Source organism: Mobula hypostoma, chromosome 4 (genome assembly GCF_963921235.1).
Source record: "Mobula hypostoma chromosome 4, sMobHyp1.1, whole genome shotgun sequence".
NCBI classification, from domain to species: Eukaryota; Metazoa; Chordata; class Chondrichthyes; order Myliobatiformes; family Myliobatidae; genus Mobula; species Mobula hypostoma.
In genome coordinates this window covers 93,354,040-93,379,911 of record NC_086100.1, presented here as the reverse complement: position 1 = coordinate 93,379,911, position 25,872 = coordinate 93,354,040, and the positions used below count along the sequence as shown (strand labels likewise).

General features: G+C 41.7%; 1 protein-coding gene across 4 annotated transcripts in view; it reads left to right on the top strand.

The window, feature by feature from the left end:
- Nucleotides 1-25,872, top strand: part of ryk (receptor like tyrosine kinase) — a 408,854-nt gene that overhangs the window by 248,827 nt on the left and 134,155 nt on the right. For all 4 annotated transcript variants that reach the window (XR_010017706.1, XR_010017704.1, XR_010017705.1 and 1 more), the window contains exons 10-11: nt 1,914-2,000; nt 20,136-20,205. Coding sequence is in view for 1 of the 4 variants with exons in the window: in XM_063046162.1 (XP_062902232.1) it covers nt 1,914-2,000; nt 20,136-20,205 (157 nt within the window). In the remaining 3 variants the exon portion in view is untranslated. The remainder of the gene's footprint in view (nt 1-1,913; nt 2,001-20,135; nt 20,206-25,872) is intronic.

Below are 25,872 nucleotides of genomic sequence, written 5' to 3'. Positions count from 1 at the left end.
TGTTGGAAGATCTCAACGGGTCAGGTAGCACCTGTAATAAGAGAATCTTGGTTAATGTTTCTGGTCAAAGAACATTGGTCAGGTAAAAGTGAACCAGGACGGGTTCTCCGGGCCTGTGCAAGTGAGCTAGCTGGAGTGTTTGCTGACATCTTCAACTGCTCCTTGCTTCAGTCTAAGATCCCCTCATGTTTTAAGAAGGCAACGATAATCCCAGTGCCGAAGAAGAGCAAGGTGGCATTCCTGAATGACTATCGACCTGTGGCTCTGACATCAATTGCTATGAAGTGCTTCGAGAGATTGGTTTTGGCACACATCAACCACAGCCTACCGGTCATCCTTGACGCTTTGCAATTCGCCTACGGGAGCAACAGGTCAATGGCAGATGCCATCTCTCTGGCCCTACATTCCTCCTTAGAACACCTGGAGAATAAAGACGCATACATAAGGCTCCTTTTCATTGACTACAGCTCTGCCTTTAATACCATCGTTCCAAATAAACTGATTTCTAAGCTCTGGAACCTGGGCCTTAGCACTCAGATCTGCAGCTGGATCTTCAACTTCCTCGCAGACAGGACCAAGGCTGTAAAGGTAGGGGACAAGCTCTCCTCTACAATCACTCTGAGCACCATTGCCCCACAAGGCTGTGTACCCAGCCCCCTGCTGTACTCACTGTCTACCCATGATTGTGCAGCCAAGTTTCCATCAAACTCAATATATAAGTTTGCTGATGATACAACAATTGTAGGCCATATCTTGGGTAATGATGAGTTTGAGTACAGAGAGGAAATTAAGAACCTGATGGCATGGTGTGAAGACAATAACCTATCCCTCAATGTCAGCAAGACGAAGGAATTGGTTGTCGACTTCAGAAGGAGTAGCGGACTGCACGACCCAATTTGCATCGGTGGTGTGCAAGTGGAACAGGTCAAAAGCTTTAAGTTCCTCGAGGTCAGTATCACAAATGACCTGACTTGATCCAACCAAGCAGAGTTCACTGCCAAGAAGGCCCACCAGCGCCTTTACTTTCTGAGAAAACTAAAGAAATTTGGCCTGTCCCCTAAAACCCTTACTAATTTTTATAGATGCACCGTAGAAAGCATTCTTCTAGGGTGCATCACAACCTGATATGGAAGTTGTCCTGTCCAAGACCGAAAGACGCTGCAGAAGATCGTGAACTTGGCGCAGAACATCACACAAACCAATCTTTTGTCCGTGGACTCACTTTACATCGCACGCTGTCGGAGCAGTGCTGCCAGGATAATCAAGGACACGACCCACCCAGCCAACAGATTCTTCATCCCTCTTCCCTCTGGGAGAAGGTTCAGGAGCTTGAAGACTTGTACAGCCAGATTTGGGAACAGCTTCTTTCCAACTGTGATAAGACTGCTGAACGGATCCTGACCTAGATCTGGGCCTTACCCTCCAAATATCTGGACCTGCCTCTCGGCTTTTTTGCACTACCTTACTTCCCATTTTTCTATTTTCTATTTATGATTTATAATTTAAATTTTTAATATTTACTAATTTTAACTATTTTTAATATCTTTATTATTTAATATTTGTAATCCAGGGAGTGGGAAGCGCAGAATCAAATATCGCTGTGATGATTGTACATTCTAGTACCAGTGGTTTGGCGATTATAAAGTATAAAGATGCAGACCTGGTGCCAGTGCAATTGCACAATAAGCAGCATAAGTGGTTTCAACTGTGCGGTTCAATAATCATTGAAATCTTGCATGCTGATAATTATCCTTAAAATATTATTAGAAGCTGATACTATATATGGGCTAAAAGATGCATTTATCCCGATTTCAATGCAGTAAGAGAGAATATGTATAAGTTTTGTAAGTTATTCATGAAGTTTAATTTAACAAATTTGTTGACATTAATTTTTGGATAATTTCTTATTTCAGGTACATTTGGTCGTATCTTTCTTGGAATTTTAATTGATGAGAAAGACCCAAGTAAAGAAAAATATGTGTTTGCTAAAACAGTAAAAGGTAAGGAATTATACAGTAGACAGACCCCAGTTAGCTAGCTGCCTGCACTTGAAAACTCTTTTGGGATTTGGCCTTATTCATCTATGGTGTTTTTCATTGATTTTCCAGTTGTCTCTCATCTCTTTGCTCCTCTGTCGTGTTTAATTATTGCTTTTATTTTACTCTATGAAGCATTTTTATTCAACCTTGCAAATTCCTCAACTCAATCTTATCTTGAGTTAGTTATGCATTCCTACACTCTACTCATTTTCAAGTGTATCCCACAGTTTGGTGTCATCTATAAAATTTGGAGTTGTGTTTGTGATCTCCAAGTCAAAACCATGGAACCACTTTCCACCTTTCCCCAGTCTGAGCTAACTTATCGTGTCAATCTTCCTTCTGTGATCAGTTTCTTGTACTTCCTTACAGTCGTAGAGTCAAAGAAAAGTACAGCACAGAAATAGGCCCTTCAGCCCATTTCATATATCTGGTCTCTTAGAATACCTTCCAATAACTTTCCCACTGCTGATGTCGGGCTTACCAGCCTATTTTTAGAGCCTTTCTTAAACAGTGGAACTACACTGGCTACCTCCAATGCTCTGATACACACCTATCGCTAAATATGATTTAAATATCTCTGCTAGGGTTCCTGCAATTTCTGCACTTGCCTCCCACAGGGTTAGAGGAACACTCTGTCAGGCCGTGGGGATTTATCCACCCTAATTGTATTTAAATGCATTTAAGTTCTCGCTCATCTCTTTTGGCTCCATGCCAAAAGAAGATCAATTTTGTCCCTTGCAATCCCTTTGTACTTAACATATCCATAGAATCTCTTAGGTTTCTCCTTCACCTCGTCAGCTAAGGCAATCTTATACCTTCTTTTAGCCTTCCTGATTTCTTTCTGAAGTGTTCTCTTGCATTTCTTATACTCTGTTTGCACCTCATTTGTTCACACCTGCCTATACCTGCAATACACCTGTCTCTTGAAAACCAAGGTTCGCTACGCCTGTATTTCCATACCTTTTATTCTGGCAGGCATATACAAGCTTTGTACTCTGAAAATTTCACTTTTGAAAGCCTCCCAGTACCAAGTTCACATTTCCTAGAGAACAGTCTTTCACAATCCACACATGCCAGACATTTCTGATGCCATCAAAGTTGGCCTTTTTCCAATTTAGAATCTCAACTGCGGGCCAGACCTATCTTTTTGCATATTTACTTTGAAACTAACGACATTCTTATCACTAGATGTAAAATGTTCCCCTACAGAATCTTCTGTCACCTCCCCTGTCTAATTCCCTAATAGCAGATCGATTATCGCACACTCTGTCTTGAGACTAATTGAGAAACCTTTCCTGAATACATTTGACAAACTCTTATCCTATCCAGTCATTTTACAGTATGGAAGTCCCAGTCAATATGTGGAAAGTTAAAATCACTACTATAATAAACTTGTGTTTCCTGCAACAGTCCCTCTTCAAATTTGTTTCTCTAAATCTGTCGGACTGTTGTGTGGTCTGTAATATAACCCTATTAACGTGGCCGTAGCTTCTTATTACTCAGTACCACGCATAATGCCTCACTTGATGAGTTTCCAGTCTGTCCTGACTGAGCACTGCCATGACATTTTCTTCGACTAGTAATGCCACCTCTCCTCCTTTAATCACTCCCACTCTGTCACGTCTAAAACAGTGGAACTCCAGAATATCAAGCTGCTAGTCCTACCCCTCATTGTAATCAAGTTTCACTGATGGCTGCAATATCATAATTCCAGGTGTTGATCCTTGCCCTGCACTCGTCCACCTTTCCTACGATACTTCTTGCATCGGTGTATGTGCAGCTCAGTACATTATTTGCCCCATGCTCAAGCTTTTGATTCCTGACTTCACCTGAGACCTTAACATCTGTCTCCACAACCTCTCCACTATCTGTTCTGGCACTCATCCCACTGCAATTCTAGTTTAAATCCCCACCTCCGTGCAGCACCAGCAAACCTTCCTGCTAGGAAATTAATCCCCTTCCAAATCAAGTGCAAACTTTCTCTTCTGTATAGGTCCCACCTTCCCTCGAAGAGAGCCCAATGATCTAAAAAACTTATGCCCTCCCTCCTACACCAGCTCCTTAGCCACGTATTAAACTGCATAATCTTCTTATTTCTGGGCTCACTAGCACACGGCATGGGTAGCAGTCCTGAGATCACAACCATGGAGGTCCTGCTGTTTAACTTAGCACCTGACTCCCTGAACTCACTTTGCAGAAGTTCGTACCTATGTCATTGGTACCTACGTGGACCACGACCTCTGGCTGTTCACACTCCCACTGAGGTCAGGCTAACTGGCCTGTAATTTTCTTTCTCTATCTTCCACCCTCTCTTCTTGAAGATGGAGTAAAATTTGCAATTTTCTAGTCCTCTGGAGAGTGTTAGGAGCAGGCAAGTTAGGAAAGTGTTTAATTGGAGTAAGGGGAAATATGAAGCTATCAGGCAGGAACTTGGAAGCACAAATTGGGAACAGATGTTCTCTGGAAAATGTACGGCAGAAATGTGCAAATGTTCAGGGGATATTTGTGTGGTGTTCTGCATAAGTACGTTCCAATGAGACAGAAAGAATGGTAGAGTTCAGGAACCGTAATGTACAAAGGCAGTTGAAAATCTAGTCAAGAAGAAAAGAAAAGCTTATGAAAGGTTCAAAAAACTAGGTAATGACAGAGATCTAGATGATTATAAGACTAGCAGGAAGGAGGTTAAGAATGAAATTAGGAAAGTCAGAAGGGGCCATGAGAAGACCTTGGGGCGAGCAGGATTAAGGAAATCCCCAAGGCATTCTACAAATATGTGAAGAGCAAGAGGATAAGATGTGAGAGAATAGGATCAATCAAGTGTGACAGTGGAAAAGTGTGTATGGAACTGGAGGAGGTAGCAGAGGTACACAATGAATACTTTGCTTCAGCATTCACTACAGCAAAGGACCTTGGTGATTGTATGGATGACTTCGTATCGTCAGCAAACTTAGCCACAAAGCCATCTATTCCATAATGCAAATCGTTGATGTACAATGTAAAAAGAAGCGGCCCCAACACAGATCCCTGTGGAACACCACTGGTAACCGACAGCCGACGAGAATAGGATCCCTTTATTCCCACTCTCTGTTTCCTGCCAATCAGCCAATGCTCTATCCACGTGTGTAACTTTCCCGTAATTCCATGGGCTCTTGTTAAGTAGCCTCATGTGTGGCACCTTGTCAAAGGCCTTCTGAAAATCCGAATATACAACATCCACTGTATCTCCCTTGTCTAGTCTACTGGTAATATCTGGCTTCTCAAAAAATTGTAATAGGTTTGTCAGGCAGGATTTTCCTTTAAGGAATCCATGCTGAGTTCTGCCTATCTTGTCATATGCCTACAGGTACTCATAACCTCATCCTTGACAATCGACTCCAACAACTTCCCAACCACTGATGTCAAGCTAACAGGTCTATAATTTCCTTTTTGCTTCCTTACCCCCTTCTTAAATAGCGGAGTGACATTTGCAATCTTCCAGTCCTGCGGAACCATGCCAGAATCTATCGACTTTTGAAGGATCATCGCTAATGCCTCCGCAATCTGCACAGCTACTTCCTTCAGAACACGCGGGTGCATTCCATCTGGTCCGGGAGATTTATCTACCTTTAGACTATTCAGACTATCCTTGTATGCCCTCTCCTTTGCTTTAACTTTGGCTTTGACTTCTCTTGTCAACCATGGTTGCATCCTTTTTCCATTCGAAAATTTCTTTTTTGGAATATACCTGTCTTGCACCTTCCTCACTTCTTGCATAAGCTCCAGCCACTGCTGCTCTGCCGTCCTTCCCGCCAGTATACCTTTCCAGTCAACTTTGGCCAGTTCCTCTCTCATGCCACTGTAATTTCCTTTACTCCACTGAAATACGGACACATCCGATTTCGGCTTCTCTTTTTCAAATGTCACAGTGAACTCAATCATGTTATGATCACTGTCTCCTACGGGTTCCTTCACCTCAATCTCCCTAATCACCTCCGATTCATTACACGATACCCAATCCAGTACAGCCGATCCCCTAGTGGGCTCAACAACAAGATGTTCTAAAAAGCCATCTCACAGACATTCTACAAATTCTCTCTCTTGAGATCCAGTGCTGACCTGATTTTCCCAATCTACTCGCATGTTAAAATCCCCCACAATTATCATAACACTACCCTTCTGACAAGCCTTTTCTATTTCCAGTTGTAATTTGTAGTCCACATCCCTGCAGCTAATTGGAGGCCTATAAATAACTGCCATCAGGGTCCTTTTACCCCTGCTATTTCTTAGCTCAACCCATAAAGATTCTGCACCTTCCAAACCTATATCATCTCTTTCTAATGATTTACTATCATTTCTTACCAATAAAGCCACGCCTCCCCCTCTGCTTACCTTCCTATCCTTCCGATACACCTTGTATCCTTGGACGTTCAGCTCCCAGAGACATGCATCCTTTAGCCAGGTCTCAGTGATGGCCACAATATCATACCTGCCAATCTGTAGCTGTACGACAAGATCACCCACCTTATTCCTGATGCTGCGTGCATTTAAGTACAACACCTTAAGACCAGTATTTGATAGTTTTTGCTTTGATTTCACTGCAACTCATCTCAATGGCTACAAATTTGCCCCATCACCTGCCTGTCTTTCCTGACATCTTTACTGCTCACTATCTTAGATTTATTTCTGTTTTCCCCTACCTCCACTCTATCATTCCAGTTCCCATCCGCCTGCCAAATTAGTTTAAACCCTCCCTAACAGCTCTATTAATCTTTCCCGCCAGGATATTGGTCCCCTTCGGGTTCAGGTGTAACCTGTCCTTTTTGAACAGGTCATACTTCCCCAGAAGAGATCCCAATTATCCAAGAATCTGAAGCCCTGCCCCCTACACCAGTCTCTCAGCCACGCATTTATCTGCCTGATCCGACTATTCTTGCCCTTGCTAGCACGTGGCACAGTTAGCAGTCCCGAGATTACTACCCTGGAGGTCCTGCTTCTCAGCTTCCTTCCTAACTCCTGGAAATCTCTCTTCAGGACCTCCTCCTTTGTCCTATCTATGTCACTGGTACCAACATGTACCAAGACAACTGGCTGCTCACCCTCCCCCTTTAGAATATTCAGGACCCGATCCGAGACATCCCGTACCCTGGCACCCGGGAGGCAACACACCATGAGGGTATCTCTGTCAGGTTCACAGAATCTCCTGTCTGTTCCCCTGACTATGGAATCCCCTACGACTACCGCATTTCTCTTCTCCCTCGTTCTCTCCTGCACAACAGTGCCAGGCTCAGTGCCAGAGACCCGGTCACCGTAGGCATCCCCTGTCAGGTCATCCCCCTCAACAGCATCCAGAGCAAGCTATTTGTTGCTGAGGGGGACAGCCACAGGTGTGCTCTCCACTATCCGGGCATTTCCCTTCCCTCTCTTGACAGTGACCCAGTTTTCTGACCCCTGTAGCCTAGGGATGACTACCTCCTTGTAGCTCCTGTCTATCACCTCTTCACTTTCCCTGATGAGCAGTAGGTCATCAAGCTGCGGCTCCAGATCCCTAACACAGTCTCTGAGGAGCTGTAACTCAGTGCACCTGGCGCAGATGTGGCCATCAGGGAGGCTGGAGGTCTTCCAGGATTTCCACATCTGACACTCTGAACAAAGCACTAACCCTGCAGGCATGCTACCTAATTCTACAGGAATGAAACAGGAAAAATAAGTCTACTCACCCACTTACCTCGCCAAACAGACGAACTTTTTAAACCGTTAGCTGTGAGAGCCCTGCTGTTCCTGCCTGTCCGGGCTGATTCGCGAAAGGGGTTGGCGGGGCGGGGAGAAAAAAAGAATTGGTGCCTCGCTCTCGACTCTTCCCGTTTACTGCCGAAGCCCGTTGAAGCCAAAGGCCTACACTCTGCTCCCACTCACTCCACTGCTCGCTCCGACAGCTACCAGCTGTATAGGGTGGTCTCCTTTTTAAACTCTCCGCGCGGTTCTGTTGACGTCACGCGCCTGCGCAGTCTCGCCCTTCTTGCACTTGAAGAAGTTTTTTTTTAAAAATTGCCTTCCTTCAGAATTCAGCTCCCACGACGCTCTGTAGTCCCGATCCAAAAAAATCTATGAAAAGAAACTATGAAAAAAAATTTATTGACTGAAGAAAGAAAGATCAGGGAAAAACAACAGGGAAAAAAAAGTACTTTTCCACCAGTATGAGTAATCAAACTGAATCTGAGGGACTGGAAGTAACAGGGAGGCTATCAATAAATTTCTGAGCTTCTGTAGCCGAGTTAAACCACTTTTTGCCTCCACTAGTAAGATATATTCGTGGGCGAGCTGGAAATCGAAGGGAAGACCTGGCGATTATATGGTTCTTTCATGACTCCTTTATACTCGGCTCGCAGACTCAGAAATTGGGGAGCATAGTCCTCGACAACACGAATTGATTGACCCTTATATTAACTTCCCTCTCTGACAGGCTTCTTTAAGCAAGTGATTTTTGATCTGGTAACGATGAAAACGAATAATTATAGGGCGTGGCCTGTGCCCTGGCTCCAGCTTAGGCGCTAAAATACAATGAGCTCCGTCTATCTCGGCTGGGGTCGAACGTATATCGTTTCCAAAAATCTCAGATAGCAAAGTGGGAAAAAATTCAGCAGGGGATCCACTTGTGATAGACCCTGGCAAGCCAAGAATATGTAGATTTTGACATCTGCATCTGACTTTCTAGGTTGGTAACTTTGGATACGAGCTTGCTGTTGTGATTTCTCAAGCTGGAAGAAACGTTTTCCAACTCTTTAAAACGGCGGTCTAAATCATCCGTGGCAAACTTGAGATGTGATAAACGTTGGGCGCGATCCTCCACTTTGGATTTAATTTGATCCAATTTTGATTCCAACGAACTGAAAGAAGACTTAAATTCAGTAATTATCTCCTGTCGATGCTGTTCTAATATCAAGATAATGTTTTCGCCCTAGAAGCCGGCCACTGGAACTTCTTTTTTCCCCGATTTAGTGGTCTTTGACGCCATTGTAAAACAGGTGTATTCGCAGGCAGGAGGGAAAATAAAAACTTTAACAGTTTGGAGTGAAAAAAAGGGAGAGAAGGAGTGTGGAGAAAAGAAATAGAACGGAGCGATAGCTTTTAGCGACTAAACCATCGCCATCCCTTGACCAGAAGTCCGGATCATCCTATTCTTACCCTCACTAGCACATGGCACAGACAGTAATACGGAGATTTTACCACTCTTAAAGGGTCCTGCTTTTCAGCATCCTACCTTGCTGCCTATACTCTCTCTTCTGGACCTCGCCCTTCTTCCTAGTTTGCTGTGGGTACCATTATGTATCATAACTTTTATGTTATCTCCTCCAAGAGTATCCACTGCATTGTACTTGTTGAGTGGGGTGGCTACAGCAATACCCTGCACTGGCTGTTTTTCTCCTTTCCCTCTGCTGACGGTCATTTTGTTTTGCGCTGTAGTTGTAATGAACTTCTTTTATCTCCTATCAATCATGTCTTTAATCTCCTAAGTGATCCAGAATTTAAGAAGCTGCAGCTTGATGAACTTCTTGCTGGTGTAATTATGGAGAAGGATAGATCTGTAATATGGAGGTAATTTTGGAGACTATAGTTATGTGTAATTTTGTCTAATTATGGAGAAGGATAGGAGTGGTTATCAGGTTGAGATTGTAAATGGGAGAAAGTCCAATTTTGATGGCATCAGAAGGGATCTGGCAGGTGTGAATTAGGATAGGTTGTTTTCCTGCAAAGATGCTTGGTAAGTGAGAGGCCTTAGAAAGAGTGAAAAAGTTCAGAATTTGTGTTCCTTTTGGAATAAAATGCAAGGCTAATGGGTTTATGAAACCTTGCTTAACAAAGGATATTGTGGCCCCGGTAAAGGACCGGGAGGAGTGTTTCAGCTGTAGGCAATTAGGATCAAATGAGACAATTGAATATAACAAATACAGAAAACACTTAAGAGAGAAATCAGGAGGGCTAAAAGAAGACATGAAATTGCCCGAACAGATAAGGTGAAGGAGAATCCCAAAAACATCTACAGATGAATTGAGAGCCAAAGGATATTAAAGGACATAATTTGTCTTATTAAAGACCGGAATGGTCATCTATGCGTAACCTTCAGGTTCGGCCAGCAAGCTTTTTTCTAGGGGAAGACAGCCTCTGGCCCAGCCAAACTGAGATATCTCATTTGTGTGGATGCTACGTGATGTGTTGCCTGGTTACAAATCCAAACTGCAAAATATCAGACAGTCGCTGACCGTCAGACCCTCACTCTGAGTCCACCCTGTCCACTGGTCTACCAACTCTTTTCATTCGCATCTTCGTCTCTTGCCGACAAAAGACCGCAAAATCCCTGCTCGCAGCCTCACAAAGAACAACAACCTCTCTTTGGATAGCGCACATTCCAAAGCCTCTGTTATCTCTAGTCATTTCTGCTACAGGGAAACCATTACCTTAGCAGTGAAACATTACTGGGAGGCCATTACATTAGCAGTGAAATCTTACGGCGCGTTACATATGCATGGAGCCAAAAAAGATGGTGGAAGCATCTGCATGTACGCAGGAAACAGAACTTAGTGTCTGTAGAACTGAGGCAAAAGAGTAGTGAGGTCATGGATTGTATCCATACTATAAAAGACGAGGTGCTTGCTGTTTTGAGACGAATTAGGGTGGATAAAGCACCAGGGTATGACAAGGTATCCCATCGGACTCTTTGGAGGCTACTGCAGAAACTGTAAGAGAGATTTTAAACATCCTTAGCCAAGGGTGAGGTGCTGGATGACAAGAGTACAGCTAATTTGTTCCATAGTTCAAGAAAGGCTGTAAGAATAAGCTTGTGGGCCTGACGTCAGTCATGCATGAATTAAGGGAGAGTATTCTAAGGGATCAGATATATAACTACTTGGGTCAGCCGTATTGACTATCTCTGCCCTGGTACGAATTCTTCAGTCACTCCTTCATCTGTCATATCATCCTATTCTTGTCCTCACTAGTGCATGGCACAGGTAGTAATACAGAGATTACCACTCTTGAGGTCCTGCATCCTACCTAGCTCCCTATATTTTCTGTTCAGGACCTCATCCCTTTTTCTAGCTCTGCTTTTGGTACCAATATCTACCACAACGTCTAGCCTGATAAGGGATAGTCAACATGGCAGCCATATCTAATCGTTCTTACATAATTTGTCCGAGAGGTTACAAAGAAGATTGATGAAGGGAAGGTGGTGAACGTTGTCTACGTGGGCTTGAGAAAGACAAATTTCCGCATGAGAAGCTGGCTCTGAAGGTTAATTTGCTTGGAATTCAGGGTGAATTCAGCGTTGGCTTATCGATAGATGCCAGAGAATAGTAAGTAGTAGACGGTTGTTTCTCTGATTGGAGATCTGTCACTAGTGGCGTGCCACATTGATGTGTGCAATAGAACAAAGAGACCTGGTATTAAGATCCATAATTCCTTGGAAGGTAGATAGGGTCATAAAGAGAACTTTTGGAGTTTTGGCACAGAGCATTTGGCACATTGGCCTTCATAAATCTGGACATTAAGTACAGGAGTTGGCATGTTATGTTGAACTTGTCTTGACATTGGTGCGACTGAATTTGGAGTATTGTGTGCAGATCTGGCCATCTACTTACAAGAAAGACATCAATAAGTTTAAATGAGTGCAGAGAAAATTTGTATGATATTGCTGGACCAGGGAAAGGGACTTTATTTCCTGGAGTCTAGGATGATTGGAGGAGACCTTATCAAGGTATACAAAATTATGATAGGATGAACACGTGCAGGAGTGAGACCCACCATTTTTCCCCTCGTGGTGGGTGAGACTCTATGCCTCATGGGGCATATTTTCAGGGTGATAGTTTTAAGGGAAATCTGAGAGGGATCTACTTCATTTGGAGGGTTGTGCAAGTGTGGAAATGAGCTGGGAGCAGAAGTGGTAGCTGCAGGTTCAATTGTAACATGTAAGTTGGGATGGGTACATATATGTGAGAGATATGGAGGACTAATCTGGGTGCAGGCGGGTAGGACTAGGCAGAAAACTAAGCTAGTATGGACTAGGTGGGGCCAAAGAACGTTTATTTGCTGCAGTGCTCTGTGACTAAAATTTCTCTGTACATCAAAACAGAACATGATTTATATGTTAAACTTTGATTTATGTAAGTGCTCCTATGAGTGTTCCACTTTCAGATTAGGTTTTCCATTACACCTGTGCAGTCCCCTTGGTGGAGCAGTTTTATATCCTTTCCTGAGGAAGGATATGTAATAGATTTGAACTGCTCCTTCTCTGAAGTTGTGATTATGCCGTGGGAACTTTGTACTTTCCAGACATTTCCGCCAGATCCAGCTATTAGAATTGCAGGAAGTTGGAGGAAAAACACTTACTTTTATTCAATCCTGCCAAGAGCACTTCAGCTTAAATATTTTAAGCCATTTATTCCATGGTTGGTCACAAGGCCTATAGGACAACTAATGAGGTGCTATTATGGGATGTCAGAAGGTACTTGGGGCTAAGGTTGTCTGTTTTAAAGAATGCTGTATTAGAGAATTGATGGAAACAGTAATTAACATTGTAAACAGATCTTGGCGATGTGTTGAATGTTATATCATGAATGCAGTGGCTTCCTGGTCTCCAGTGTCAGAAATGAAATTGATAGAGGATGTGGAGAGCACAAAGATGGCAAGTTTGTAATGTCTCCAATGTTGTTTGTTGTGCAGAGCTAGTATTATGGTGATCCAGCTGTGGCATTTGCTTAAGCTGCAATGCCAGGCTTCTGAGAGGAAAGTTCTATTCAAAAGGTTCAAAGGAACATCTAAACAATCCTGATTCATTTTGGAAACAAGTCCTGTGGACTGATGAAGTTAAAATAGAACTTTTTGGCCACAATGAGCAAAGGTATGTTTGGAGAAAAAAGGGTGCAGAATTTTATGAGAAGAACCCCTCTCCTACTGTTAAGCACGGGAGTGGATTGATCATGCTTTGGGCTTGTGTTACAGTCAGTGGCATGGTGAACATTTACTGGTAGAGGGAAGAATGAATTCAATGAAATACCAGCAAATTCTGGAAGCAAACATCACGCCATCTGTAAAAAAGCCGAAGATGAAAAGAGGATGGCTTCTACAACAGGATAATGAGCCTAAACACACCTCAAAATCCACAATGGACTACCTCAAGAGGCTCAAGCTGAAGGTTTTGCCATGGCCCTCTCAGTCCCCTGACCTAAACATCATTGAGAATCTGTGGATAGACCTCAAAAGAGCAGTGCATGCAAGACTGCCCAAGAATCTCACAGAACTAGAAGCCTTTTGCAAGGAAGACTGGGCGAAAATCCCCTAAACAAGAATTGAAAGACTCTTAACTGGCTACAAAAGGCGTTTACAAGCTGTGATACTTGCCAAAGGGTGTGTTACTAAGTACTGACCATGCAGGGTGCCCAAACTTTTGCTTTGGGCCCTTTTCCTTTTTTGTTATTTTGAAACTGTAAAAGATGGAAATAAATGTTTTTTTGCTTAAAATATTAAAGAAATGTGTCATCTTTAACTTTATGCCTTTTATAGGTCAGTTTATCTTTTGCTCGCTTAGCTATTCACAGTAACAGAACTTTTGACCAGGGGTGCCCAAACTTTTGCATGCCACTGTAGGTTGATTCATGAGTTGCATGGGATCCAGGGCAAGTTTGGATTCAGATCTGGCGGGTATACAAGTGGGAAAAGGTGGTTAAAAAAAAAAGGTTCTTACCTGTTAGGCTTGATCCACCATTCAGTAAGATCAGGGCTGATCTGGCTATGGGTTCAGAATTCTTAATTCCCATACTATGCAAATATCAATGTAACTATTGTAAATACATTTAATGAGATAATTTCTACTGCTTCCTTGGGCAGAGAATTCCCCAGATTCATTACACTCTGGGAAGACCAGTTCTTTTTCATTTCCATTTTAAATACATTCACCCATATCTTAAGGCTATGTCCCCTTTTTACCCTGTTTTACTTTTATCTATCCTTTTGATAATTTAGCATTTAAATAAGATTCCCACCCACCACCTTATTTTTCTGAAGCCCTGCAAGTATATTTCAAGGGACGTCAACCTTTCCTCATAGGCCTTCATCTCCGGAATCAACCTGGTGGACTTCCTCTGCACCATGTCCAAAGCAAATATATCTTTTATCAGGTAAAGAGACCATAACTGCATGCATTACTCCAGGTACAGCCTCACCAGTACCCTCTACAATTGTAACATAACTTCTGTGCTCTGAAGTTCAACCCCTCTAGTAGTGGAGACTAACATTCCATTTTCCTTCTTGATAGCCTGTTGCAGCTGCAAACCATCAACACTCCCAAGCCTAATTGTACAACAGCTAGCTACAGTCTTTCGCCATCTTCATTTAACCTCATCTTCTAATTTTCTGTCCAAAGTGAATGAGCTTGTATTTACCAACTGTTGCCTATTTGGCTGTAGTCACTCCACATCCTCAGCACAATTTGCTTTTCCATTTTATTTAGTGTCAACACATCTTAAATACACTCCACTTAGTACCCCCCTTCCAAATCATTAATGTACATGTTGAACGGTTGCAGGCCCAGCATCGACCCCATTCACCACAGTTTTAGATTTGTACATCAAGATCCCTCTGTTCTGTATAATCTCTTGGGCTCTACCATTTATCATTGTGTTCCACACATAGTGATCTCCCAAGTACAAAATGTCACATGGATCAAGATGAAATTCCATCTAATATAACACCCTATCTAGCTTACTATGCAAGCATTATCATTCTGTAGCATGTAATCATCAACTCCACCAGGAGTTTTTGTGCCATCTTCAAACTTACTTATCATTGCCTTTTCCAGTTCTTAACGTTTATAATAGCAGGACTCCTAGTACCAATCCTGTGAGTTACAAAGTTTCAATCAGAGAAACAACCCTTCATTATTCCCTTTTAACAAGTCAGTTTTGCATCCAGTTTGTCAACTAGCCTTGGATCCCATGGGTTGTTAACTTTGGGATCAGTCTTTTACCACTATAATCCCTTCGCCTTAACATTCATGGTTCATGCTGTACCCTTATGGACTTTCAAGGGCCTTACTAAAGTTCCCATAAACCACATCAACTGTACTACCCTCAATATATTTAGTTGGTTCTTCAAAAGATTCAATTGAACTATTCAGCCAGGTTCTCTCACCAACAAATCCAAGTCAAGTCCAGAAAGCTTCATCGTCACTGTTACAGCATTTGTAGCTGGCAGCTCATGAGCCACTGAAAATTGCAACTGTACCTGACAGATGAGCATAGTAGGTTGTTGGAGACTGCTATTTTTGTCTATGCAGCTCTGTTCAACAAGTATTGAATATATGCAGAGGAGGATGAGCAAAAAAAAACAGCATAGTTGGGGGATAGTTCTCTGAATTTGATTTTCATGGATGTATCGTTATTATAAAACAGAATTAATTAGTGAATAATACTTGTCAATATACCAAAATGTTTTGGCGAACTTCGTGGGATAAGTTGAATCCTGATATTTATTCTGTAAATTTAATTATTATAGTAAATTTTATAATGACACAAGAATTTTTCATCACCCACAATCTTGTCCACTAAGTGGCACTTTAATTTCTATTACACTTTTATATTCATTTCAAAAGGAAGAACACATTGTCTTCATTACCAGTTTAACTTGAACTTGCAAGGTATGAAGATTTTTGTGATCTGAAAAGAATAGAAATGCTTGCAATGAATTTGTGAAATCAGGACTGTTTCAAAAGTTGGAGTTCATAATTTGTTCTATTACAGTTCATTTTGGAGTAGCAACAACATATTTTAATCATCAGTTCATTATCTAGTTTCCCTTTGTGAACAATGCTCAAGACCTTTTCACCAAACACAATTTGTGGATTGAGCTGTATGGTTATTGTTGGCACACACTTCATTACTAAATAGACAAGAGTTGTTTTAGGAGTAAATTTGTTGCCCGCTGTACTTCTGTTTATTGACTCATTCGTGCAACATAAGGATGGGAAAGGAAATGAGAATGAGATGTTATCAAAATAAAGGATGCTGCAAATGTGAAATACTAACAGTGCTGGAAATACTAATAAGGTAAAGGAACATGTAGTACAATTAAAAAGGAGACTTTTGAAATATGCTTGCTCAGATAAGAGCTAAATTGATAAGTTGCAGGCAAGTTAGGCGTAAGGGATCAGCTGCAACCCGTGACTTGAAGATTTATGATATATTTATTTATATATGATATGTCAATGTTTTAAATATAATCCTGAGTCCTGAAGCCTCTGACCCTAGGCTTGTTTTTCCTGGGGGTGAGGTTGTCCTTATTAAGATACAGGTTGAAACTCACTAGTTCAGCATTCTGTTACTACAGATCTGTACTGATGAACTAATTCTAACAAAGATGTAAAATTAGCTACAATCTATTCTAATCTGTCATTAATTAATCAGTGCAACTTTAGCAATCTATGCAGTTGATGTTTTCAACTTACATATACTTTGAATTACATATAGTTCTCGTAATCCTCCAGCATTCATTTCCCACAGCTGTCCCACCATAGTTATAAAGAACAATTCTCCACAGAGAATTGTGTACGTGGTCTGGATTTTTTGTAGTCTGGCGCTAGTTGGGTTCCAAAGGTGCCAGTCTAGAGAGTTTCAAACTGAATATAAAATTATGAGATGCATAAATAGGTAGATAGTCAGCATCTTTCTCCTACTTTGGGGGTACCTAAAACTAGAGGGCATTGGTTTAATAGAGGAGGATTAGTGAGGAACAAAAGTGGAATTTCCTTCCAGAAGAGAAGGATAAAATTGCAAAATTTAAGAAGCATCTACATTGGCACTTGAATAGCCAAGAAATAAAAGTATAGAGACCTAATGTGAGCAAATGGGCTTAGTGTAGGTAACTACACAAGGCAGCTTGGACATAATGGGCAAATGGCCCCACACTTTGCTGTAGCACCTATGACTAAATTGAAGAGGCCTACAGGTCCAGAGTAGGTGAGGCATTCAAAGAAATTTGGGATTAATATCTTGAAGAGAATTGATGATGACTTTGTGAGAATAGATACACAGCTTGTCAACTCCCAAAATTCCATTGATTCTAAAATGTTCTCATATAATACCAGCAGCACAGTAAGGGCTGGCATTTTTTTAATAAAGCAATGATTATAGTGCTTTTATATTTTTGAGGTAGTTTGGAGCAGAAAACACTCAGGCCCTGCTTAATGCTGAGGATGTGTTCCGCACTATGTAAATCAATGCTATGTGGGGACGTTATAACATTACATAAATGGGCATGTGTGCCTGACTTTTTTAAAAATCAACCCCAAGATATATGATACATTATTTTATGTATACACAGTAATTCGTGGAGTAACAAACACACAAATAGGCCTAACCTATTCATCAGTGGAGCAGTGGTGGTGGTTACATCTTAGAGGTGGGACCAGGCTAAGTTTCCTCTCATGAAGTGGTTCTCGGTAGCAGGAAATCATGTTGATTCTCTTTGCCTTATTGCTTCATTCCCTGTCAGGGTCATTATCGATGATCCTGGTCCATGATGTGTGTGATCACGGTGATGCTCATGCTGAGAATTTTGTGAGATTTCTTGCTGGTGTTTCCTCTTCTCCATCCGTGTCCTCAGATTCACCCAGTATGTGTTGCTCTGCCAATTCTTGAAACTCTTTGTTATTAAGGCTGTCACCATGAGAATGCAGTAACTCTTCAACATCAGCATCATTAACATCCTCTAATCCCCCTTCATTGGACAGTTCAATAATGTTTTGGATGACTGGTTCCACCTGAAATCCTAGGATGTCATTGCATGCTTCTGCCCATAGCTTCTTCCACACTCCGTTGATGCAGTTTGAAGTTACTTCATCCCAAGCTGCTCTGATTGTCTACAGATTCCATAACTTTGTAGTTTTTCCAAAATTGCGTGATGGATTGTTTGTCTTGACTTTTTGTTTCCTCTTGCCTTTTCCATTATTATTAGCTGGCTTAGTGGCATGTTTCATTGTGTTTGGTTATCCACCCATATATTTAGTATATTTTTCATTTTTTTCAAGCTTGAACAAGTCATCTTCAGTGATAATAACATTAAGATTGTCATTGCAGAAGCTTTTTTCTTGTCTGCATTTTTTATAATTGTGTTGATCATCGACGTAGCCAATTTTAAAGAGGCGCCAACATCATCTTGATGCTCACCAGCTTACAAATGATGTATCACTTGCAGTTTCACATCCAATCTAATGCTTTTCCTGGACATCTTAGATGTACTACCCTCACTGGAAGTTGCAGACGGTTTTCCAGACATTATGGGTGAAAAAAATGGAATAAATTGTCGAGAGAGCAAGAATGTTTACACACATGGGGGAGGCGGAGAGTGAAATAATATGTGATTGGCTGTGAGTGGCTGAGAGCATATGTAAAGCACTCTCATTGGCTGATTAAGTGTTTACTGTAATGGTGACTGCTCTTTAGAAGTTTTCAGTGTTGTTTAGAATGAATTTTTTTTCATTTTATAAAATTTCAATAAAAGATTGAGGAACTGTGTTGTAACAAATCAGCATTATGTAGGGTCTGAGTGTAGTGGTAGCCAACCAATTAATGTGATTTATTTGAAATTTCACCAGGCCTTTCTTACAGTGCCACACAAAATTAGAGGGTCTAATACTGGGAGTTAATATGCTGCTGTAGATGAATAGTGTACAAAGGGTTATAACTAATAGGATGCCACTGGGTTCAATTCTAGGACTGACTGCATTTGTGCCACTTTAGTCACACCACATGAACTACTCCCATTATTTTGTACAGACTTGTCTTTCTCTGCAATTCGAAACATGCTGCACTGGGTTTTTCACTTTTCCATCTCTGGTGAAAGGTCTTCGACCTGAAAACTAGCTCTTGTTCCAATTTCCGGTAATTCTCTCCCCCTCCCTTCCCCCATCCCAGTTTCACTCTGCCCCCTCCCCCAGCTGCCTATCACCTCCCTCATGGTTCCGCCTCCTTCTACTACCCATTGTGCTTTCCCCTGTTCCTTCTTCACCTTTCCTGCCTGTCCCCTCCCTGCTTCCCCTCCCCCACCCCTTTATCTTTCCCCTTACTGGTTTTTCACCTGGAACCTTCCAGCCTTCTCCTTCCCACCCTCCCCCCACCTTCTTTATAGGGCCTCTGCCGCTTCCCTCTTCAGTCCTGACAAAGGGTTCCGGCCTGAAACGTTGACTGATCGTTTCGACAGATGCTGCCCGACCTGCTGAGTTCCTCCAGCGTGTTGTGAATGTTGCTTTGACCCCAGTGTCTGCAGATTATTTTGTGTTCTTGTTCCCTCTTCTACCTGACATGCTATATTCTTCCGGGCTCAATAAGTTAGATGAAAGGATGATGTTTCCCCTTGATAATTCTTCCCATGGTTGGCTAATTTAGAAAGTCAGAAGATACGGGATCCAGGGAAACTTGGCTGTGTGGATACAGAATTGGCTTGCTTATAGAAGGCAGAGAGTGGTTATGGATACAGCTTTTCTGCTTGGAGTGCAGAGTGGTGTTCTTTAGGGGTCTTTTCTGGGATTCCTGTTCTTTGTGAGTTTTTTTAAATGAGGATGAGGAAATGGAATGGTGGGGTAGTAAGTCTGCAGATGACACGAAGGTTGGTGGAGTTGTGGATAGTGGGCATGGTTGTCATGGGTTACAACAGGATATTGACAGGATACAGAGCGAGGGTATGAAGTGACATACAGAGTTCAACTCAGAAAAGAGTGAAGTGATTCACTTTGGAAGGTTGAATTTGAAGGCTGAGTACGGGGTTAATGGCAATGTGGAGGAACAGAGGGATCTTGGGTTTGTCTGTAGATCCCTCAAAGTTGCCATGCATTTGATGAGGCTGTTAAGAAGTCATTTGGTCTTCATTAGTTAGGGAATTAAGTTCAAGGTAATATTGGAGGTTCAAAAAAGCCTGGTTTGACCACCCCTGGAATAGTGTGTTCTTTTGTAGTCACCTCTGGCACACCAGGCTATAGTTCTAAAACTTGGTGATTTCACTTTGTTCAGTAGTGGTAGTTTTATGTCCAATAAGAAGATTTATGCAAGTGCGATAATTTATTTTTTCTTTTCATAGACCATGCTTCAGAAGTTCAAATAACTATGATGTTGACAGAGAGCTGCAAACTGCGAGGACTTCATCACAGGTAAAAGAAACAACTGTCATCTTTAGAACACAGAACATAGAACAGTACAGGATAGTACAAGCTTTTCGGGATGTTGTGCCGACCCTTTGACCTGCTCCAAGGTCAACCTAATCATTCCCTCCTGCAGTCTTCCATTTTGTATCATCACATCCTGTCTAAGAGTCTCTTTACTGGCACCAATATATCAGCTTCTACCATCACTCCTGCAGCTTGTTCCATGCATCTATCACTCTGTGTTAAAAGAAACACTACCTCTTAAATCCCTCCTGTACTTCCCTCTAAACACCTCCAATGCTAGCACATAATTTCTTAAATAAGGGGCCCAAAACAGCTCACATTATTCCAAGTGCCTCCTGAACAATGCCTTATAAAGCCTCAGCATTATATCCTTGCTTTCATCATGTTAAAATGAATGCTAACATTGCATTTGCCTTCCTCACCATCGACTCATCCTGCTAGTTAACCTTCAGGGAATCCTGCATGAGGAATCCCACAAGAGGACTCCCAAGTTTCTTTGCACCTCTGACTTCTGAATTTGCTCCCCGTTCAAAAAATAATCTATGCCTTTATTCTTTCTATCAAAATGCATGGCCATACAGTTCCCTCCACTGTATTCCACCTGCCACTTCTTTGCCCATTCCCCTGTTTCTAAGTCCTTTTGCAGATTCACTGCCTCTTGACCTATCTCTGTATCTTTCCGTAAACTTTGCTACAAACCTACCAATTCCATCACCCAAATCATTGATATATAATGCAAGAAGAAGCAGTCTCAATACCAACCCCTGCGGAACAACACAAGTCACTGGCAGCCAACCAGAAAAAGCCCTCTTTATTCCCACTCTTTGCCTCCTACCAGTCAACCAGTCTTTTATCCATGCTAGTATCTTTCCTGTAATACAATGGGCTATTATCTTGTTTAGCACCCTCATGGGCGGCACCTTGTCAAAGGCTTTCTGAAAAACCAAGTAAACAACATCCACTAATTCTCCTTTGTCCATCCTGCCTGTTATTTCCTCAAAAAATTCTGATAGGTTTGTTAGGCAAGATTTTCCTTGAAGGAAACCATGCTGACTTGGGCCTATTTTTTCATGTGTCTCTAAGTACAGAGAAACAGCATCCTTAATAATGGACTCCTGTATCTTTCTTTTCACTGAAGTCAGATTAACTGGCCTATAGTCTCTTGTCTTTTCCCTCCTCCCTTCTGAAAGAGCAGAGTGTCATTTGTAATTTTCCAGTCATTTATTTGTCTCCCCTTACAAACTCGTCAGCATCATTTTCCAGCAGTCTGATATCTACTGTCACCTGTCTTTTATTATATATATAAAAAGCATTTAAGCATTTAACCATATAACAATTACAGCACAGAAACAGGCCATCTCGGCCCTTCTAGTCAGTGCTGATTGTTATCCTCTTTAACATTATTGGCTAGCTTGCCTTCATGTTTTATCCTTTCTCTCCTTATGCTCTTTTAGTTGCCTTCTGTAAGTTTTTAAAATTTTCCTTATCCTCTAGCTTCCCACCAGTGTTTACTATATAGCACAGCCTCTCTTTTCCTTTAACGCTGTCTTTTACTTCCCTTGTCAGCCACTTTTGCTTCATCCTGCCTTTAGAATACCATAAGGCCATAAGACATTGGAGCAGGATCAGGCCACTTGCCCCATCAAGTCCTCTGCCATTTCATTATGCCTGATATTTTTCCCTCTCAACATCATTTTGTCTTCTCTCCATAACCTTTCACATCTTGACTAATCAAGAGCCTATCTTGACATGACCCACCCAGCCAACACACTTTTCGTCCCTCTTCCCTCCGGCAGAAGGCTCAGGAGCTTGAAGACTTGTATGGCCAGATTTGGGAACAGCTTCTTTCCAACTATGATAAGACTGCTGAACAGATCCTAACCTGGATCTGGGCCGTACCCTCCAAATATCCGGACCTGCCTCTCGGTTTTTTTTTGCACTATTTTACTTTTCTATTTTCTATTTATGATTTATAATTTAAATTTTTAATATTTACAATCGATTTGTAATCCAGGGAGCGCAAAGCGCAGAATCAAATATTGTTGTGATGATTGTACGCTCTAGTATCAATTGTTTGGCGACAATAAAGTAAAGTCTTAAAGTAAACTCTTAATTTAAAGTCTGTCTACTTCTGTCTTAAATGCATACAATGACTTGGCCTCCACAGCTGCCTTTGGCAAAGAGTTCCACAGATTCACCACTTTTTAGCGAAAGAAATTCCTCTTCATCCTGAATTTAAAGTTTCCCTCTCAAACTGTAGGGCAAATTCTATCATATTATGATCACTGACTGCTAAAGGTTTCTTTACCTTAAGCTTCGTAATCAAATCTGGTTCATTAAACAACACCTATTCCAGAATTGCCTTTTGCCTAGTGGGCTCAACTCCAGGCTGCTCTAAAAAAACCATCTCTTTGACATTCTAAAAATTCTTTCTTGGGATACAGCACCAACCTGATTTTACCAATCTACCTGCATATTGAAATCCCTCGTGACTATTATAACATTGCCTGTTTTGCATGCCTTTCTATCTCCTGTTATAAATATTACCCCACATCCTGGCTGGTGTTCAGAGGCCTGTACATAACACCCATCAGGATCTTAACTTAGTTTCTTAAGTGCAGTTTCTTAACTTCACCCACAAGGATTGTACATCTTCCAATCCATGTGTCCCCCTCTTTCTAAGGAGTTGATTTCAGTTTTTACCAACAGAGCCATCCCACCTACTTCACCGACCTGCCTGTCCTTTTATACTTTATTGTCGCCAAGCAACTGATACTAGAATGTTCAATCATCACAGCGATATTTGATGCTGCGCTTCCCACTCCCTGGATTACAAATATTAAATATTAAAATATTAAAAATAGTAAAAATTAGTAAACATTAAAAATTTAAATTATAAATCATAAATAGAAAATAGAAAAATGGAAAGTAAGGTCGTGCAAAAAAACCAAGAGACAGGTCTGGATATTTGGAGGGTAGGGCCTAGATCCGGCTCAGGATCCGTTCAGCAGTCTTATCACAGTTGGAAGGAAGCTGTTCCCAAATCTGGCTGTATGCGTCTTCAAGCTCCTGAGCCTTCTCCCGGAGGGAAGAGGGACGAAAAGTATGTTGGCTGGGTTGGTCGTGTCCTTCATTATCCTGGCAGCACTGCTCCGACAGCATTCATTTCAAAAGGACTGGAATATAAAAGCAAGGATGTAATGTTGAAACTTTGTAAAGCATTGGTAAGGCCTCACTTGGAGTATTGTGAACAGTTTTGGGACTTTTAGAAAGGATGTGCTGAAACTGGAGAGGCTTAAAAGGAGGTTCAGGATTGAATAGCTTGTCATATGAGTAGTGTCTGCTGGCTCTGGGCCCCTATTCACTGGAATTCAAAAGAATGAGGGCTGACCTCATTAAAATCTATCAAATAGGGAAAGGCTTTAATAGAGTGGATGTGGAGACTTTTAGAACAGAGATGAGGAGGAAATTCTTTAGCTAGAGTGGTGGATCTGTGGAATTCATTGCCACAGGCAGCTGTGGAGACCAAGTCTTTATGTATATTTAAGGGAGAAGTTCATAGATTCTTGATTGGTCAGGGCTTGAAGGAATACGGGGAGAAGACAGGAGATGGGCCTAGGAGGAAAATTGGATCAGCCATGATAAAATGGTGGAGCAGACTCAATGGGCCAAATGGCCTAATTCTGCTTCTGTATCTTATGGTCTTAATATTGTCTACCTTATTCTGTATACTGTGCATTCAAATATAACACCCTCAGTCCTGCATACATCACCCTTTTCAATTTTACCCCCATGTTACTGCAAGTTAAATTTTTTTCCTCTTCAATACTTTTTGTCCTTTATTTATTCTGGAGTCTGGAACAGAGATGAGCATGAATTTCTTCAGCTAAATGGCAGTGCATCTGTGGAATTCATTGCCAAAGGCAGCTATGGTATCAAACAATCAAATATATTTAAAGCAGAGGTTCTTGATTAATCAAAGGATATGGGGAGTAGGCAGGTGAATGGGGTTGAAAGGGAAATAAATCAGCCATGATCAAATGGTAGGGTAGACTCAATGAGTCAAGTGCCTAGTTCTACTTCTATGTTTTTTGGTCTTTTTGTGGCACCTTAACAAACACTTGGCAATCCAAATATACATCAAGCACCTGTTCTCATTACAGTAGTATCTTCAAAAGACTTCTGTAAGTTTGTCACACTGGAAATACTCTTCCTGAATCCATGCTCTGTCTGCTTGATGCAACCATTTCTAATCAGATGTTTCACTGTTACTTCCATAACAATAGCTTCAAGTGGTTTCCTAACTACACACGTTAAGTTAATTGGCCTGTATTTTCCCTACATCCTTTTTCGAATAGTGGTATGACATTCACTGTCTTCCGGTCTGCTGGGGACTGCCCAGAATCGAGAGAATTTTGGTATATTATATAAGTGCCTTGTTTCATTTCTTTCAGTGCGTTGAAAAGTATTCCATCAGGACCAGAGAACTTATCCACCTTTAGGTTAACTAGATTGACCAGCACTACCTTTTTAGTGATAGCAATTACATTAAGGTGCTCACCTTCCATCGCATCAGTAACCTTCTCTCTTGAACATGTTAGGCATGACCTCCACTGTGAAGACTAACACAAAACAGACATTCAAAGCCTCAGCCATTTCTACATCACCCAATGGTAGCCCCTCCTTGTTTTTTAAGGGATGTACACTCAATGGCGTTAATGCAAATATCTGATCAGCCAATCATATGGTAGCAACTCAATGCATGAAAGCATGCAGACATAGTCAGAAGGTTCAGTTGCTGTCCAGTCCAAACATCAGAATGGGGAAGAAATGTGGTCTAAGTGACTTTGACTGTGGAGTGATTGTTGGTGCTAGATGGGATGGTTTCGGTATCTCAGAAACTGCTGATCTTCTCGGATTTCACACAAAACAGTCTTCGGAGTTTATTAGTATTGTACAAGAAACACAAAACATCAGAGAATGGCAGTTCTGTGGACGTGAACAGCATGTTGAAAGAAAGGTCAGAGGAGGGTGGCCAGACGGGTTTAAAATGACAAGAAGGCAACAGTGACTCAAATAACTACATGTTAACCAAGAGCATCTCTGAACACACAACACGTCGAACAGCAGCAGAAGACCACGTACATTCACTCAGTGGCCATTTATTAGGTACCGGAGGTATCTCAGAAAGTGGCAACTGTATTCACTTTTTATCTGTCTCCCCTTTCTTAATTGCTTGCTTTGTGGTTTTTTTTTGTTGCTTTTTAAATGTTTTCCAATCTTCCAGTTTCCTACTGGGAGATTAGACCATAAGATATAGGAGCAGAAGTAGGCCATTCGGCCCATCAAGTCTGCTCCGCCATTCAATCATTGGCTGATCCACTTCATCCAGTCATCCCCACTGCCCTGCTTTCACCCCATACCCTAATCAAGAACCTATCTATCTCTGTCTTAAATACACCCAATGACTTGGCCTCCACAGCCACTCGTGGCAACAAATTCTACAGGTTTACCACTCTCTGACTAAAGTAATTTCTCTGCATCTCAGTTCTAAAAGGACGTCCTTCAATCCTGAAGTCGTGCCCTCTTGTCCTAGAACCCCCGACCATGGGAAATGGCTTTGCCATATCTAATCTGTTCAGGCCTTTT